At 37.2% G+C, this 13,997-nt stretch overlaps 1 protein-coding gene across 1 annotated transcript in view; it reads right to left on the bottom strand.

The window, feature by feature from the left end:
• Window positions 1-816: 816 nt before the first annotated feature.
• Window positions 817-13,997, bottom strand: part of AVL9 (AVL9 cell migration associated) — a 35,145-nt gene continuing 21,964 nt past the window's right edge. The window contains 10 exon segments of the mRNA XM_003207302.4: window positions 817-1,817; window positions 2,433-2,521; window positions 3,187-3,240; window positions 4,168-4,228; window positions 4,231-4,284; window positions 5,665-5,884; window positions 6,676-6,810; window positions 9,511-10,055; window positions 10,559-10,628; window positions 13,325-13,363. Of these exon segments, the coding sequence (XP_003207350.2) occupies window positions 1,723-1,817; window positions 2,433-2,521; window positions 3,187-3,240; window positions 4,168-4,228; window positions 4,231-4,284; window positions 5,665-5,884; window positions 6,676-6,810; window positions 9,511-10,055; window positions 10,559-10,628; window positions 13,325-13,363 (1,362 nt within the window). The 3' untranslated portion in view covers window positions 817-1,722.

Raw genomic sequence — 13,997 nt, forward strand, 5'->3', positions numbered from 1 at the left:
GGAGATGTAGAAGAGCTTTAGGAGCATTTTTTGCCCTTCTCCAATGAAGCCACTCGAGCCAGCTGTACACTTTCAGGTCTTCTGTGGCTGTCATACATATTTAGCTTAATAAACCCCTTAAAACAGATTTTCTGTTTTTGAATTGCTAACTGTACCAATAACACTGAAAATTACACTGTTGGACAGTAACTATGAGATGCAGCTGTGCCTTTTCTACTAGCTTTTGCAGTGCACCTGAAGAAATTAGAACCTGTTAAATTACACTAGAACCGTCTAATTTATCTCACATACAGCTATTTTATTTGAGGAATGTAAGAAATAACCACGACTTGAAACCTTGGCCCCAGAAAAAAGCATGGCAGAACTGATAAGATACTGATAAGGGAATCAACTAAGAGCGTTCCAGTACAGAGAAGTTCGAATATCTGATAATGCAGCACAGAAAACGTCGCCGTGTGGGGATGTTAGAAGGAATAGGCACATGCATTGCAACTAACAGCAAATCATCTGTTTCAGGAGCATGAAACATACAATGTGGAACATGTTCACGTACAGAAGCCACTGCCTGCACCTTTCATATGAGGTACAACATTATGTCACATCTCTTCATATAAACTATTATATTCCTTCATGCAAGGATAAGAACCGAACTGTTTCAGTCACTCCCTCAATTCTGCTGTTACTTTCCTTAAGAAAAAATAGTTATCCAAATAGAATGTTCCCTGAGTAGGCAAAGAAAAATCTGTAGAGCCAATCTTCGTTTGGAAGAGTCTTCATAACTTCACTGGCAAAAAAAATACGCAGTATGCTACTGTGCTAGCTTAGGTAATTTTAATACTTAGTATTCATATACATAATAATTACATTGATGGTGTAATTATATCCTAACAGAGCAAGACCTCAGAAAACTGTCTATGATTCAATCCTAATTTTGGAGTATTGTTTTGTAATACTTTTCATGAAGAAATCTCTCCAGCTGGAATCCTGTTCATACCCTGGGGTAAAACACTGCCAAAACATTCCGTTACGAAGGCCTACTGTGTAATACCAAGACGAGAGTGATTTTGCAATTGTTACACAGACTTGCAGACACAAAGAGAGCTAGAGAGATTAATGCAAAAGACTGTGTGTGGCTATAGATGAAAAAGGAGAAACACTCAAACGTCAGCCAGTCTTATTCTGCACCCTGCTGATTCTACTCTGCAGGTGGAACCAGCAAAGTGCTACCTGGCTTTGAGCCGTTATTGGGCTTCCACCCGTATCACTGTTACTGACATGCTCTCTAACCCAACCTGAAAGATGAATCAGTAGTCACACTCTGCTTATTTCTAAAGAAGATTCACAACCGTTTGGCTACTTGGATCGAAAAATATAACTACTTTACATAAATATCTTCAACATCCAAGAAAATGTACAAATCTAAAGTCAAACACGTTTGGCTTGCAGCAAGCCTTGTTTGCTAATGTCTTTATAAAGGCTCAGATTTGAAGTAGTCATTTTAAACATAACCTATATCCAGCAAATGCCATCTCATCGTATGGAGGCACTCACCATTCTATACTTCTAGTGAAACTGAATAACATTCCACATCTTGAAAGCAACATATGCCTTGTTTTGGTCCTGGATAGGTAGTATTCACTCCTACTTTTTGGAGCGGTCCTTTTACAGCTCAGAGAAACCATTGCACCTGAAATATTCAGCAGCACTGGGCAAAGCCATCACTTAGTCCCCAAGGCTTTGGTTTGACTGTGTAAAAGTGGAAAACCATGATGACATGGCTGATTTTGCACTTGTGAAGGCTCCTCCAACCGACTGACCTGCATTACAAAACAAAAAAATAACAGTGTAATTTTACCTTTATTAAGCTTCTTAAAAAGTACTACCAGTAAAAAGAAAAAAAAGAATTCAAATCATTTGCTACCCAATTTAGAATTTCTAGAATTCAAAACTCAAGCTTGAAGAATGTGTCAGAAAACATTAAAAGAACTTGAACGCAGAAGCTCAGTGGAAATGGACCATGCTGTCCCTCTCCTTGGAAGGCTGGCTAGATTACTGCTGAAAAGAGTTCCTTGCCAGAGTACACAGTAGCAAAAAAAAAAAAAAAAAGCAGCAAGACTTCTACAGAATGAAAAAACAAGCTGAGTAACTTCTGGCAAAGCAACCACAGACGCAACTGTAGGACTTTCCAACTGGTGATCTTCCATTCTCTTGCACTGGAAAATGACAATGTGAGCAAGGTGCTCCTGTTTAAGTTCACTGTTATGCAACACACAGAGCCTCAAATCGGAGCAACATTTTGAGTGGTAAAGTTGCTGTTTTGCATGAATATTATAAAGTAGTCTTGGATTAAAATAAAATAAACTAAGATATAAGATGCTTCCTTAATAGAAGGTACTGCTTAGATTCAAACCAGTTTAGAACAAATTTCTTACCTACAGCTTTTCCTGTTTGCACAACATTTCGGCTGGTAGACACCATCACATTTCCAATCTTCTTCCCACGTTCACTGTTTTGCACAGAACTAAACAGGAGAGATACTGACAACTGTTAGTCAACTGACCGATGAACTCCAGGTGTAAATAAAATACTTATTTTGAATATCTATCCATACACAGATCTACAAAGCGTGTGCAAATGAATAAATCAAGCCCCATAATGCTAATATATTTCCTAAATGTTTACCAAAATACTTTTACAGAATCAGATCTGCAAAGGTTTTGGAAAGTTTCAGCCACATCTAGAAGCTTTAAACAAAACAGTGTTACTTGACAGTCGTTATTCTTTGTTCCAAATAGAGTTTGCTTTGCATCTTGCTCTAACATAGAATTTTTTATCAAGTACAATTCATATTTCTGTTAAAAATGCAAAAGAATAAAAGACACTTCCTTAACTTGGAAAGGATAAACCCAAAAGCAAATCAATTCCATTGCATGAGTGATGACTTGAAAGTAAAATTTATTCAGTTTTAAACAGCAACATTCAAGTCCACACTTCAGGCCTATAAGCCCATTTATATAAAACTTAACAACTTCACCACATGTGATTTTTTACAGGAGAACTTTGAACGCACTTTTGTGTACATGGCCAACTTAAGCCATTATTTTGTTTAGGCCATTACTGTAACAGCTGTTATTAATATTTGCCTGTGCATTTTTAAAAATACATATCAAACTAGTATATACTTACTGTGACAATCTTAATTTAACGTCTGACACAGAGTATTGTCCCTGAAATGGATGGCTAGGAGAGGAGGAAAAACCCAAGAAAACATTAAGTATTTTTCTACCATAAATCCATACTACAGCAACTTCAACTCCTGGTTGTACCTGTCCCTGTAGCTTACAAAAAATAATCAGTCTCTTACAGATGGGGTACTGTACCACTTTCCAGAAGGCTAGGCAGTACTGATTGTTCAGTCTTAGCTTTCTTACAATCCATGTGTAAGCTGCCTCCTATTTTCACATCAGGTATTAATAACCTGCTTTTCACATTAAGGCAGATGCTTCTTCCAGTTAAGACAAAGAATGGAAAAAGGAAAAGAATCCCTTAGGCTGACCAAAAAAGCTTTGCAGGTCTAAAGAAAAACAACTTTCTTCAGACTACGTCAGCTGGCAAAGCAAGAATGAAAGCTAACAAAGCTCCCTGCAGTACAATATAAATGCATGCTAAACAAAACACATGCAGAGCCTACAGTGTTACCAAGACTGGCATCATCTAATCTTGGAGTGGAAATACACACAAGACAACCAAAATAACAGAACATGCAACATAAATTAGCCAGCTTCCCTCCATCCCTATCAGTGACAACCCCATGCATTCCCTTGCAAACTTGGAAGTAACTAATGAAAAGCAGAATCATCTGAAGACAGTGACAAATTCTCTACAGCTGGTGATAGCCAGCAATTAACGTTAATAAGTTTCACTTCTCCTGTCTCTGGATATAATTTTCTTCATACAATCATACCCCAGAATTACAGTAAGGCACTGAAAAGTAGAAATTTTCAATTTCTGTATTCACAGAATCTTTTACTGCACAGAGTCACAAAGCCCTCAGGGCTCTGTAACAGGAATAAGCAGGACACTGATTCTACAGAACACTGTGTGCCTAACTACTCATAATAGGAGCATTTCACATGAAATGCTAAAAAAATCCCCACAGTTTCTCACCTGGAATGTACTTCTGCAAGAGCTGGATGCTTGTTGCTATTCCATACTCTGTAGTTGTGAGATTTTTCCAGGCTGCTACAAAGGCTGTTCCAAAGTCTGACAAAGACTTGTCATTGTCTAAGAAATTAAAATAAAGATGTTAACTTGTAGCAATTCATTTATGGATGCAATACAAGAAAAACTGTATTTCTGCAGAAAAGCTAAGATTTTCCAGACTCTCATCCAATCATACTTTGCTCTGCAAAATGGCCCTTCAAAAAGTTTAAATTACTTTTTTTTTAATTATTATTATTAAGTCTCTCAAAGCCAGGACAAAACAAGAACTCAAAAAAAAAAATATAATAATAATAAACTCAATCTTTTTCTCCCTTTAATTAATTTACAAAGTTCTTAGTGAGCTCAGCTGGAGAAAAAAAAAAATCCCCCACATAGGAACTGACTACAGTAGTTTTGATCAGATAGAAAATGGTTTGCTGTACTGTGTTAACACTCATCCCAATTGAGTAAATTTCAAATTCACTCTAAAACAGCAATGCAAGCTACTGGGAACAAACTTATCACAACATCTCCTTCATCCCCTTTAAAATACAGATTATGGGAAACCACTTTAGAGCCAGACAGTTCAGTAAAATTTCAGGAAAGTTCCAGCATTTCATTATCAACCACATAATCATCTTACAATACTGACATTGCCAAAGAACTTGGCATCTTCAAAACTTTAAATTCAAGTTGTCAACCCCATGGTTTCTTAGAAATACCACAGAACAGGAACTGAGTTACTGAATTGGTGTTAAGGGAGAACAATCATGAAGAGGATGAAGTTAACAGACTTAGTGCTAGGCAAGCTTCCACAAATAAGCCACTGATTATTTTAGTTACGTTCATGCATGAGAGGCTAGAACACAGAGAATCCCCTCTGAGTTGAGACAAAGATGTTGAGCTCCAGAGAACAAATGCTGATAAAACCTCAAGCTGACATTTTCAGCTCAGGCGAATCCCTACTCAAGTCTACAGCAGCAGCAGGAAAGGGATGGGACACACTAGTAAAACTTCCTGAAAACAGCCACTTAAATTCATGCCTCCTTGAATCCAATTAGTTCCCCAAACTGACCGAAGTCTGTAGGATATCCAAGTTTGTAAGAAGTCTTATCCTATACATAGCAGGGGGGTTGAAACTGGATGATCGTTGTGGTCCTTTTAAACCCAGGCCATTATATGATTCTACTTATAAGGAAAGCTTAATTAAAATCAATAAGGAGATAGTCAAAGAGAAAGTAGGTCTGTAAGGCTGTGAAGAATTAGTAATAATCTTGTCAAGGAACAACAAAGAGAGTCAAGGACAACTGAAAAAAAAACAAAAAAACAAAAAACCAACAGCCTAAAAGTGAAACTTTAGGCAGAGGGATAGTCAATGACAGGCTACACACGTAACAAAAGAGGGCAAATACTTTTTAAACCCACCCTCATCTCAGGCCCTGGACAAGGCATTTGTTCTACCTGGTTGCAGCACAGAAGCAAGCAGTGCATGAAGATAAGCACTGAACTGAGCCCTGATCCACTCATCTCCTCCTTCCCATCCGGTGCCGTCAAGGAAAACATCATCTCTGTTCTCAGTTACGTGCTTCACCAAGTAATCTGCAAATCTTAGGTCAGCTGTTGTAGGGTTCAGGATCTTACGAAGTTCAGGATCGTGGATTTGTACGTGAGCATCTTCTATCTGTTTGAAATAATTCCGAGGGTAAAAATTTATCTAAATACAACTGCTTACATGCACAGCATACTGAGAACCTACCTAAATCTAAACCCAACAGTTTCAACAAATACAGAAAAGAAACAAATGACCAATGAAATTCTGAATGAACAGTTGTCAGTGTCAGATATTGCTTTAATTCAACCTGAAACTGATAATCTTCTTAGTAGATAGCAAAGCCTGCTCATTTGACAAGATTTAGAAGAGGAAGTTTGGTGCTCACGTGTGTTTTCTTAGAGGCTCACTGATTTTCATTTCAATTTATTAAGTTGATTACCAACACGTAGCTATCTCAGGATATCAAATTTTGATAATATAGTTGTATTCACTTAGTAGAACAGACACAGTGCTTTCTTAGATATTGTTTGCCCTGTTGATGAAATCAAGCCAAAGTCCACGTTAATAAGCTGTATTCTCAACTGTTCCTTAACTGCAGGCACTGATTTTTGAATACCTTACTACAAAGCCATGAGAAAAAAACCACGACTTCAGAAGTAGAACTACACTAGTGACAAAATAAGTGTTTTAAAAAAATAATCTGCAAATTCAAATACAATATCTAACATCAAGACAGACACACGATTTTGCACAGGTAAAGTTACGTCCTACCCTGATACAAATGAACTAAACTTCAGAATTTCTTATTCCACAGAGAAGTAATTCAAAATTTGGGCATGAAATTATACACTCAAAACGCAACATTTTTTTTTCCCCCCCTTCTTGTTCAATTCAAGAAGCTTGAATACAAAGAGTCATACTTCCACAATTGCATCGCTCAGGTGTTTCTGCTGACGGAACAGGATATTGGTGGCTCCCGCAACAAAGCCGCGGACCGTCACATCTGACAGAAGATGATGTTGCTGCAGTGCCATGTATGGCAAGCAAAGGTATCCCTAAAGCAACACAGACATTTAGAGGATTAATACAAAGACAAACCTTTTTTTTTTTTTGGTCCATACTCAGATTTTTTTTTCCCCTAATTAATAAAAGCCATTACACTGAACCCAGTACAGACAACTCTGGCTACTATAATTTCACAATATTACATCTTCAAAGCAAAGCAAACAGATTCCACACTTGGTGAGTTTTCCAAGAGGTTGTGCTGCCCTCAAGTCTCAGGACTGAAACTACAATACCATACAAATTGAATGGAATCAAGTGTGTTTACAAGTGAATTAAGCAATATAAATTGATGAGGGCTCAGGTTAGTTAAGAGATGGGAACTCAGTGGAGACAGAGATTCATCTCTCTGCTTGCATACCACGATGTCTTTTGATGTGTCTCAGTGTCAGAGAATTAGAAACATAACTGCTGTCTGCATTTGGAGGATGGAAATTTCCCAGGTGCAGAGACAGCAGTCAGTTTTTGATGGGCACACGCATGCCTGCTCTAAAAGAACAGGATAGAAAGCAATGCGCCGCGCTCTTCAACTACTCCATGCTTATGTAAATCTCGTATTCTACACTCCAATTTAATATATACAAAAAAAAAAACCAACCCAAAACACTTACAAAGAAGAGTTACATGGCTCTGAGGTGAGTTATTCAGAGATTTCTGAGAAGCAGCTGTAGTTATTTAAAAGGAGAATTGTAATACAGGAGGAGCAAAACCATGAAGTTGAGCACTCAAGCCTAATTCCAGCTGTTCAGCTACAGATGGCAAAGAGTGGGTTATTCACTAGTAGTAACCCAGAAGAGCTATCAGTATACTGGACAGAATTAAAAAGCACATGTACTTCATCACACAGTAACTGAAAACATATGGAAGAAAGGAGCACAGCTACTCCCTTCTGTTATATTGGATGCAAGGATGGCTTTCTAGATGACAATCAACTGAAAGCAAACTGTGCGTGTCGAAAGAGCAACAGTGTTTTGAGATGGAATCACCAACATAAAACTTTTTTTTTTGAAAATACAGCTTAATAAGCAAGAAAAGGAAACCAGTGCTTTTCAACAGTTGCTACTTTAAGTAGTAACTATTAGAAATCATTCAATATTTAAAAGATCAAGCGTCAGTTCCAAAATTCACCTTCCTGTATAACTCTAACAGTGTTTATTTCAGTGAACATGTTCAAACAAACAAAAAAAAAAAAGGGTTTTAGACCTTACAGAGCTGCTACTAAAGAAACAAGTACCACAACCTATGTTTCCCTGTGCTGCGGTGCACCTGGATCCATTCTTGCACCATCTCACAGAATTTCTGCCTTTTCACACTTGTCAGATTTGTTAGTCTTTCCATTGCATGGCAGAAAAATGTTCAGAGAGCTCTAAAAGATTCCAACTTCCAGTAAGCAGTTAAACTATAACTTATGATCAGATTTTTCTGGTAGGTTTGAGATGTAGAACCATTTCTGTTTTAATTACATCAGATGAACTCAGATGAAAAGTGCCTATGTGGAACAGAAGGTAAACATACAAAATGCCAGCTTCCTTCAAATTGTTTGCTTTTCCATTTTATGAGCTTAGTAGCAAACTAAGTTTGCACCCATAGGACCTCCTATCAATCACTTGCTTCTTACTTTCAATCTAGTATTTTCAATAGAACTAAAACTAAACACAAATTACAGGCTATTCTGTTGCTTAGATAAGACCATGAAGACAAACACCAGACTGTAGTTCTGTGTTGAGAACCCTTCTCTAGCAGTGACTTGAGGCAATATAGGGAAAATAACATTTGAGTTGCTCACTTTGGCTTCTGTTTGTGCTGTTACCAATGAAAGGTATTCCAAGAAGCTCAAGTGCCATTATTAAACAAAATGTTCTGCAAGAAAATGCAAATAAACGTCTCCAAAGGAAGAAATGCCTCTGTAACCTCATCAACTTGCAGAGATACATCTCAATCATCTGCTTAAACAATTAGCATATTAAAAAGAAAACAAAAAGATATACCATCTTCTCTTACTAACAAAGCTACCCTTAAAAGGGAGGCATTTTTTTTCCATTTTAGACAGAAAACCAGCCCTAGTAGACAAACTGCTCGTTAACTAACAATGCCCATCAGAGCCCCTAAAGAAACTTTTGAATACCCGGAGTTCAGTTAGGCATTTTTTAGTGAAAGCTTGAAGCTCAGCAGTTCAGCACTCTGCACAGGGAAGAGCCACACACAACCAGGAATAGTTATCATACAAGGAAGTGTGAAAAAATATACACATAAAAAAAAGGAAAGCATGCTTAGGTGACAGATAAGATACAGCTTTCATAATTAGTTTGGATTAACATATCTAAACACTTAAGTACTCTGATCTCAACCCATACAGATTAGATCAACCATTCTCCAGAGTAAAAGAAAACAGTAGTTACTGATACACACCATTCATTAACCATGCCGGGTTGAGAGGTGACGATCTTGTAGAATTGCAAATAGTACTAAGCATATGTATGAAAGAGAAGTGGAACGCATGTGCACACATCCCTTAGGCACACAAGCATGCTTTCCACCTGCGTATGAACATGCAGTCACTTGTCAGAGACCATGCCTCCACGTTTTGTAGTCCCCTAATGTATATTTGGAGTTCAGTTAACCATAAATTACAAGACAACTCTGACAAAGACAAGTCCTTATGAGTTACCAGATATCATGAACAACCTATTTACCTTTGTAAAAATAGCCAATGGCATACCATACTGGTCCTCTTCCAACCCAGATATGAGTCCTGGAACAAGCACCATGTGTCCTGTGTTTGCTTGGGGCTGCACAGTGATTGGAAGACTTTCAGAGCTCAGGCATTCACTTGGACGATTTTCTACCTGTTCTGATGCTGCTTTTTCACATTCTCCTTTCATACCAGCCTCTTCCAAAATGCTAGGATCTAAGGTCTCCCAGTCACTTTCAGAGGATTCTGGAGATGTGCGGGAAGGAACTTCCAAATGTTGCACAGTACCATTGGAGGACTGAGCTCCATTATGAGTCTTCTCTGACTGGGAGAAAGGCATGTTTGCTTTCTGACCTTCCATCGAATGGTTTCCTGCCATCTTCCTGCCTCCCTTCTCTGTTCCCAAGCTTGTGTTTGAAGTACCACCAGCAGACACAGAAGTTGAGTTATCTAACCACGGTGTAGTTTCTTGCAAGCCAGCATCCTCGGATATACTTTTTCTGGGTCTATAGTGTGAGCTGTCAGTAAGACCGTGCTCAATCATACCTACAAAGTGACATCACAGGTTAAAGTCAGCATATCACATATTCTATACTACTTTGGGAAAAAAGAAAAAACAAACAAACAGAAACACCAAACAAAAAAAAACCCCTCTTTTCAGAAAAGAGGCCTACCTCAACTTTTTGTTTTGAGAAGACTGGTTGTAAGTTAAGAATTAGTAAGGTTATGTATGAGTTTATCTGTTTTGTTTTCAGAAGTTCACGCAGAAAATTTCTGATTTTTAAGGAACTTGGCTAATTCAGAGTCACATCTACGTTACCCACAGTTAATAAAGAAGATCCAGTGGCTTTAATGAAAGACAAGAAGTAATTCAGACAGTGCAAACAACATTAGGAGGTATGTCCACACTACACACATAAGTCTACAAGTTATCCTGTTTTTCAGGCAGCATTTCAACACAATTCTGTTTTCATATAATTTGTTCCCCATGTAAGGTGGTACATACAACCATACTGTAACAACTGAGAAGTTCAAGGTTCTCTTCTTACCAGGAAACAATGACAGGACAGTCATCAGAGCTCCCACCAATCTATTTACTGGAGAAATATAAAACAGCACCTGGTGGCAGAAGAGGAGGGGAAAAAATTTAAAAAAAAAAATAAAAGAACAAAAAGAGGGCAAGAGAGCAGAGGGGAAGTAGACAAAAGAGAATTAAAAAAAATAATAAATCAAAATTACAGTTGAGGACAACAAAGAACACAAACTGTTAAAGGAATTTACTTTAAAAAAGGAATTCAGCTCACCCACAAAAGCTCTTACAAAAGCTCATATTAACTATTTGAATATGCATATTGTATACTTGTACTTTATAATATTTCTAACATATACATTATATGTGTGTGCCTGTGGGCATAACACATAGTCAGATTTTTCTGACTGAACGAAATCTTATCGATCCAGCATGCTGACTGGATCAACTTTAGAAAAATCTGATTAAACAACAGGCAGGAATTGTTTCTGGCACTCTACATAAGTTGTTGTTAATTTGTAGTGCATTAAAGTGTCTCTTATAGATCAAAGAGGCCAAATAATCTCCATTCCAGAATTCTGGCAAAAAAACTCTCTATGAAAATAAAAGAAAGGTACGTGAAATCTAGGATAACTGCAGCATGCATTTATCTTCCTATGATAAAACCTGAGTTTACAGAAATAGAAAACATGATCAACATTAACTTTAGTGAAAAGTACTTAAGACTATAACTTCCTAGCTTCTTTTCAGGTGCTGGTCAATATGAAAAACACAGAATGCAATAGCAAGAAACTACAGCAGGAATCCTACAACACCCTTCCAGTTTTATGTTATCATATGCCATGTACTTGTAGCAAAACTTGTTTTTAAGACTACAGAAATAACTAAGTCTGTAAAGAAGCCCTTTGTCTTCAGGAAATTTACTTAAACTTATCTTAAGTTTGGATGGACTGCCAACTTAAGCCTTTTAATACTTTTATGTATTTGTTCCAGCAAGTCCCTCTGCCATCTTTCCATCTGCATAGGTGCACGTTCCTTTACTCCTCCCTACATTACATGACCTACAACATTTACATCTGTAAACTGGGTGGTCCTGGCAGCAGAAACTTGCATGTGGTGATCATTTAAGAATTCTCCTAGCCCAGTAACAGCTGTAAGGTGAAAAAAAACAAATAGCAAAAACATTTCTAACGCCTGTGGAAAGGCATCAACCAAATTGCCAGGAGTTACAGGAAAGCAGTTCATGGAAGGGAGGCATTTTTCAGCTCAAGGAAAATTGGCATTACTATAATGTACAAGGCTTCTTGCACGTTATATTTAAGGTCTTCGAACATAGAAACTTCCCCAGTCATTCTGAACATTAACATCTGTCAGAAAACAGGCAGTGCCAGAAAACCAAAACGCCTCCTTTTGAAATAGCGAGTGTTGTCTGCCCGGTGGAGCTTAGGGGGAGCTTGGAAAAACTTCTCTCTTCTTCACTCTGTGCATTTATGATTTGTTTGAGCTTCAGAAAATAGCCCACTAGGATCAGATAATCAGATCAAAAAATTGTAGCTCAGTAAAAGTTCTGAATTGTCATGATGAAATACTTACAACTTCAGCTTTTAAGCACATCAATAGAGATACTTAAAATTTTAACTGAAAAAATGCATACTTTTTATATATTACATATATATATAAACATACATAAGAGTGCATACATTATATATGTTGTATATGGCTTTAAAAAAACACACTGTAGACAAAGTGTATTGAAGAGACCTGAGGGAAAAAGCTTGCATTATTCCATCTTGATTACATACATTTTTACATGTGCAATCCCACTACGTAGCAATTACATTCTATTCAAACACTTCTGTTTTAGAAGGTCATATTCACTGCCTTAGTAAGGATCCCTAGGCCACAGACCCAGCTACTTGCTGTTTGTAGACTGGATCCTACTAGCCTTCCAGTTGCAGTTAATGGGAAATTCCTACGTTCCTTCTCATCAACTCTAAAGAAGCCAGGTTTCCTCACAGAAAAGAATATGGCATTGGGGGAACTGAAAGTGTTCTTTTAATTCTGTTTAAACATTAAGACAAAAAGTCCCTGCAAAAAAAGTGTCTGGGAGTTATAGACACTCATCACTAAAAGTTCTTCTGTTTATCTCTGGATACCCCAAGACAAGAAAACAAATATCTATTTAGCCCAAGGCAAACTTTAAGTAGTGATTTTTGTTCGTTTGTTGGTTGTTTTAAAACAAATCTGCGTTCTTAATTCTGCATGACTTAACAGAAATGACTCTTTACATTGTCTCCTACAGCTGTCCACACAATTCAGGTTTGTAAGACATTCCTTGCACAGGTTTCTTTTGGTATGTCTATTTAAAACAGAACAAAATTTCTACTTAGTGTAAGCTGTAAAGCTGTATGTTCCATTTTAGGTCTCAACATTTCCTATCCATTTCTTTGCATAAGTACACTTGCATCCCATGCATCTTTTCTTGTCTTCTATAAGATGTTAAGTTTTCCCACTCACATTTAATTGCATTTTACTTCACAGCTACTAATAAAAGTGGAGTATGCATATAACAGCAGCAGAAGCAAATTTATACAGCAACACACAGAAGTTACTTTGAGCATACTTTCCTGATCTGCACATGTATGTAAAATTGCTGATCATCAATCCAGACCATTTTAACTTTTTTTTCCTTTAACTTTTGCTGGTATGTTCTACATATTTTCATATTTAAAAAAACATAAGCTGTTTCTATTTCAGTTATCTGCCCCAGCCTACAAAATGATACCTTCTTCTCTAGAAGAATCAATTTAAAAAGGATCAAGACCTGAAAAACAAAGGAAAAACACAGTAAATGAGGCAGTGCCATTTATCAAAACTACCATGCAAGTTTATCCTATTGAAAATTTCTCTGCATAACTGTCAAACGATCAAATCTGAACAACAAAAACCAACCAGTGTTTCAATACCTTTTCTCCACTAGAGCTCTCTTTGAAATGACATTTGAAACTCATGCAAAAAAAAAATTCATGATTGGTAATTCAGATCATACAAAGCTTATAAAGAAGGAAGAACATATTGTGCCATTCTAGAATTTTTAAAAAAATTGCACAAACACAAAAATTCCTTTACAAAATTACAGAAATAAGTTGAGCCAAACAACTTATCCAGGAACAGCATTCACCTTCCCTAATGTTAGACATCTACAGACAAGACATCTAGATCAGAGCCAGCTGCCTATACTCTTGAAACCCAAAGAAAAGGAGACACTTCTGGGGCAATGACCAGCACACACATGAAGTGAAACAAATTCTACCCCAAACGTGTATTAAGCATGCACATATACATCATTAAATGCAGAACCTCAAATTTCTTTCCTTGAAGCCTCTCAGTTACAGACTTTAAATGCTATTTGTAACTTAGTTACAGGATACAAACTCAATTTCAACAGCCATTAAGAA

The sequence above is a fragment of the Meleagris gallopavo genome, chromosome 6, assembly GCF_000146605.3.
Source record: "Meleagris gallopavo isolate NT-WF06-2002-E0010 breed Aviagen turkey brand Nicholas breeding stock chromosome 6, Turkey_5.1, whole genome shotgun sequence".
Classification (NCBI taxonomy): Eukaryota; Metazoa; Chordata; class Aves; order Galliformes; family Phasianidae; genus Meleagris; species Meleagris gallopavo.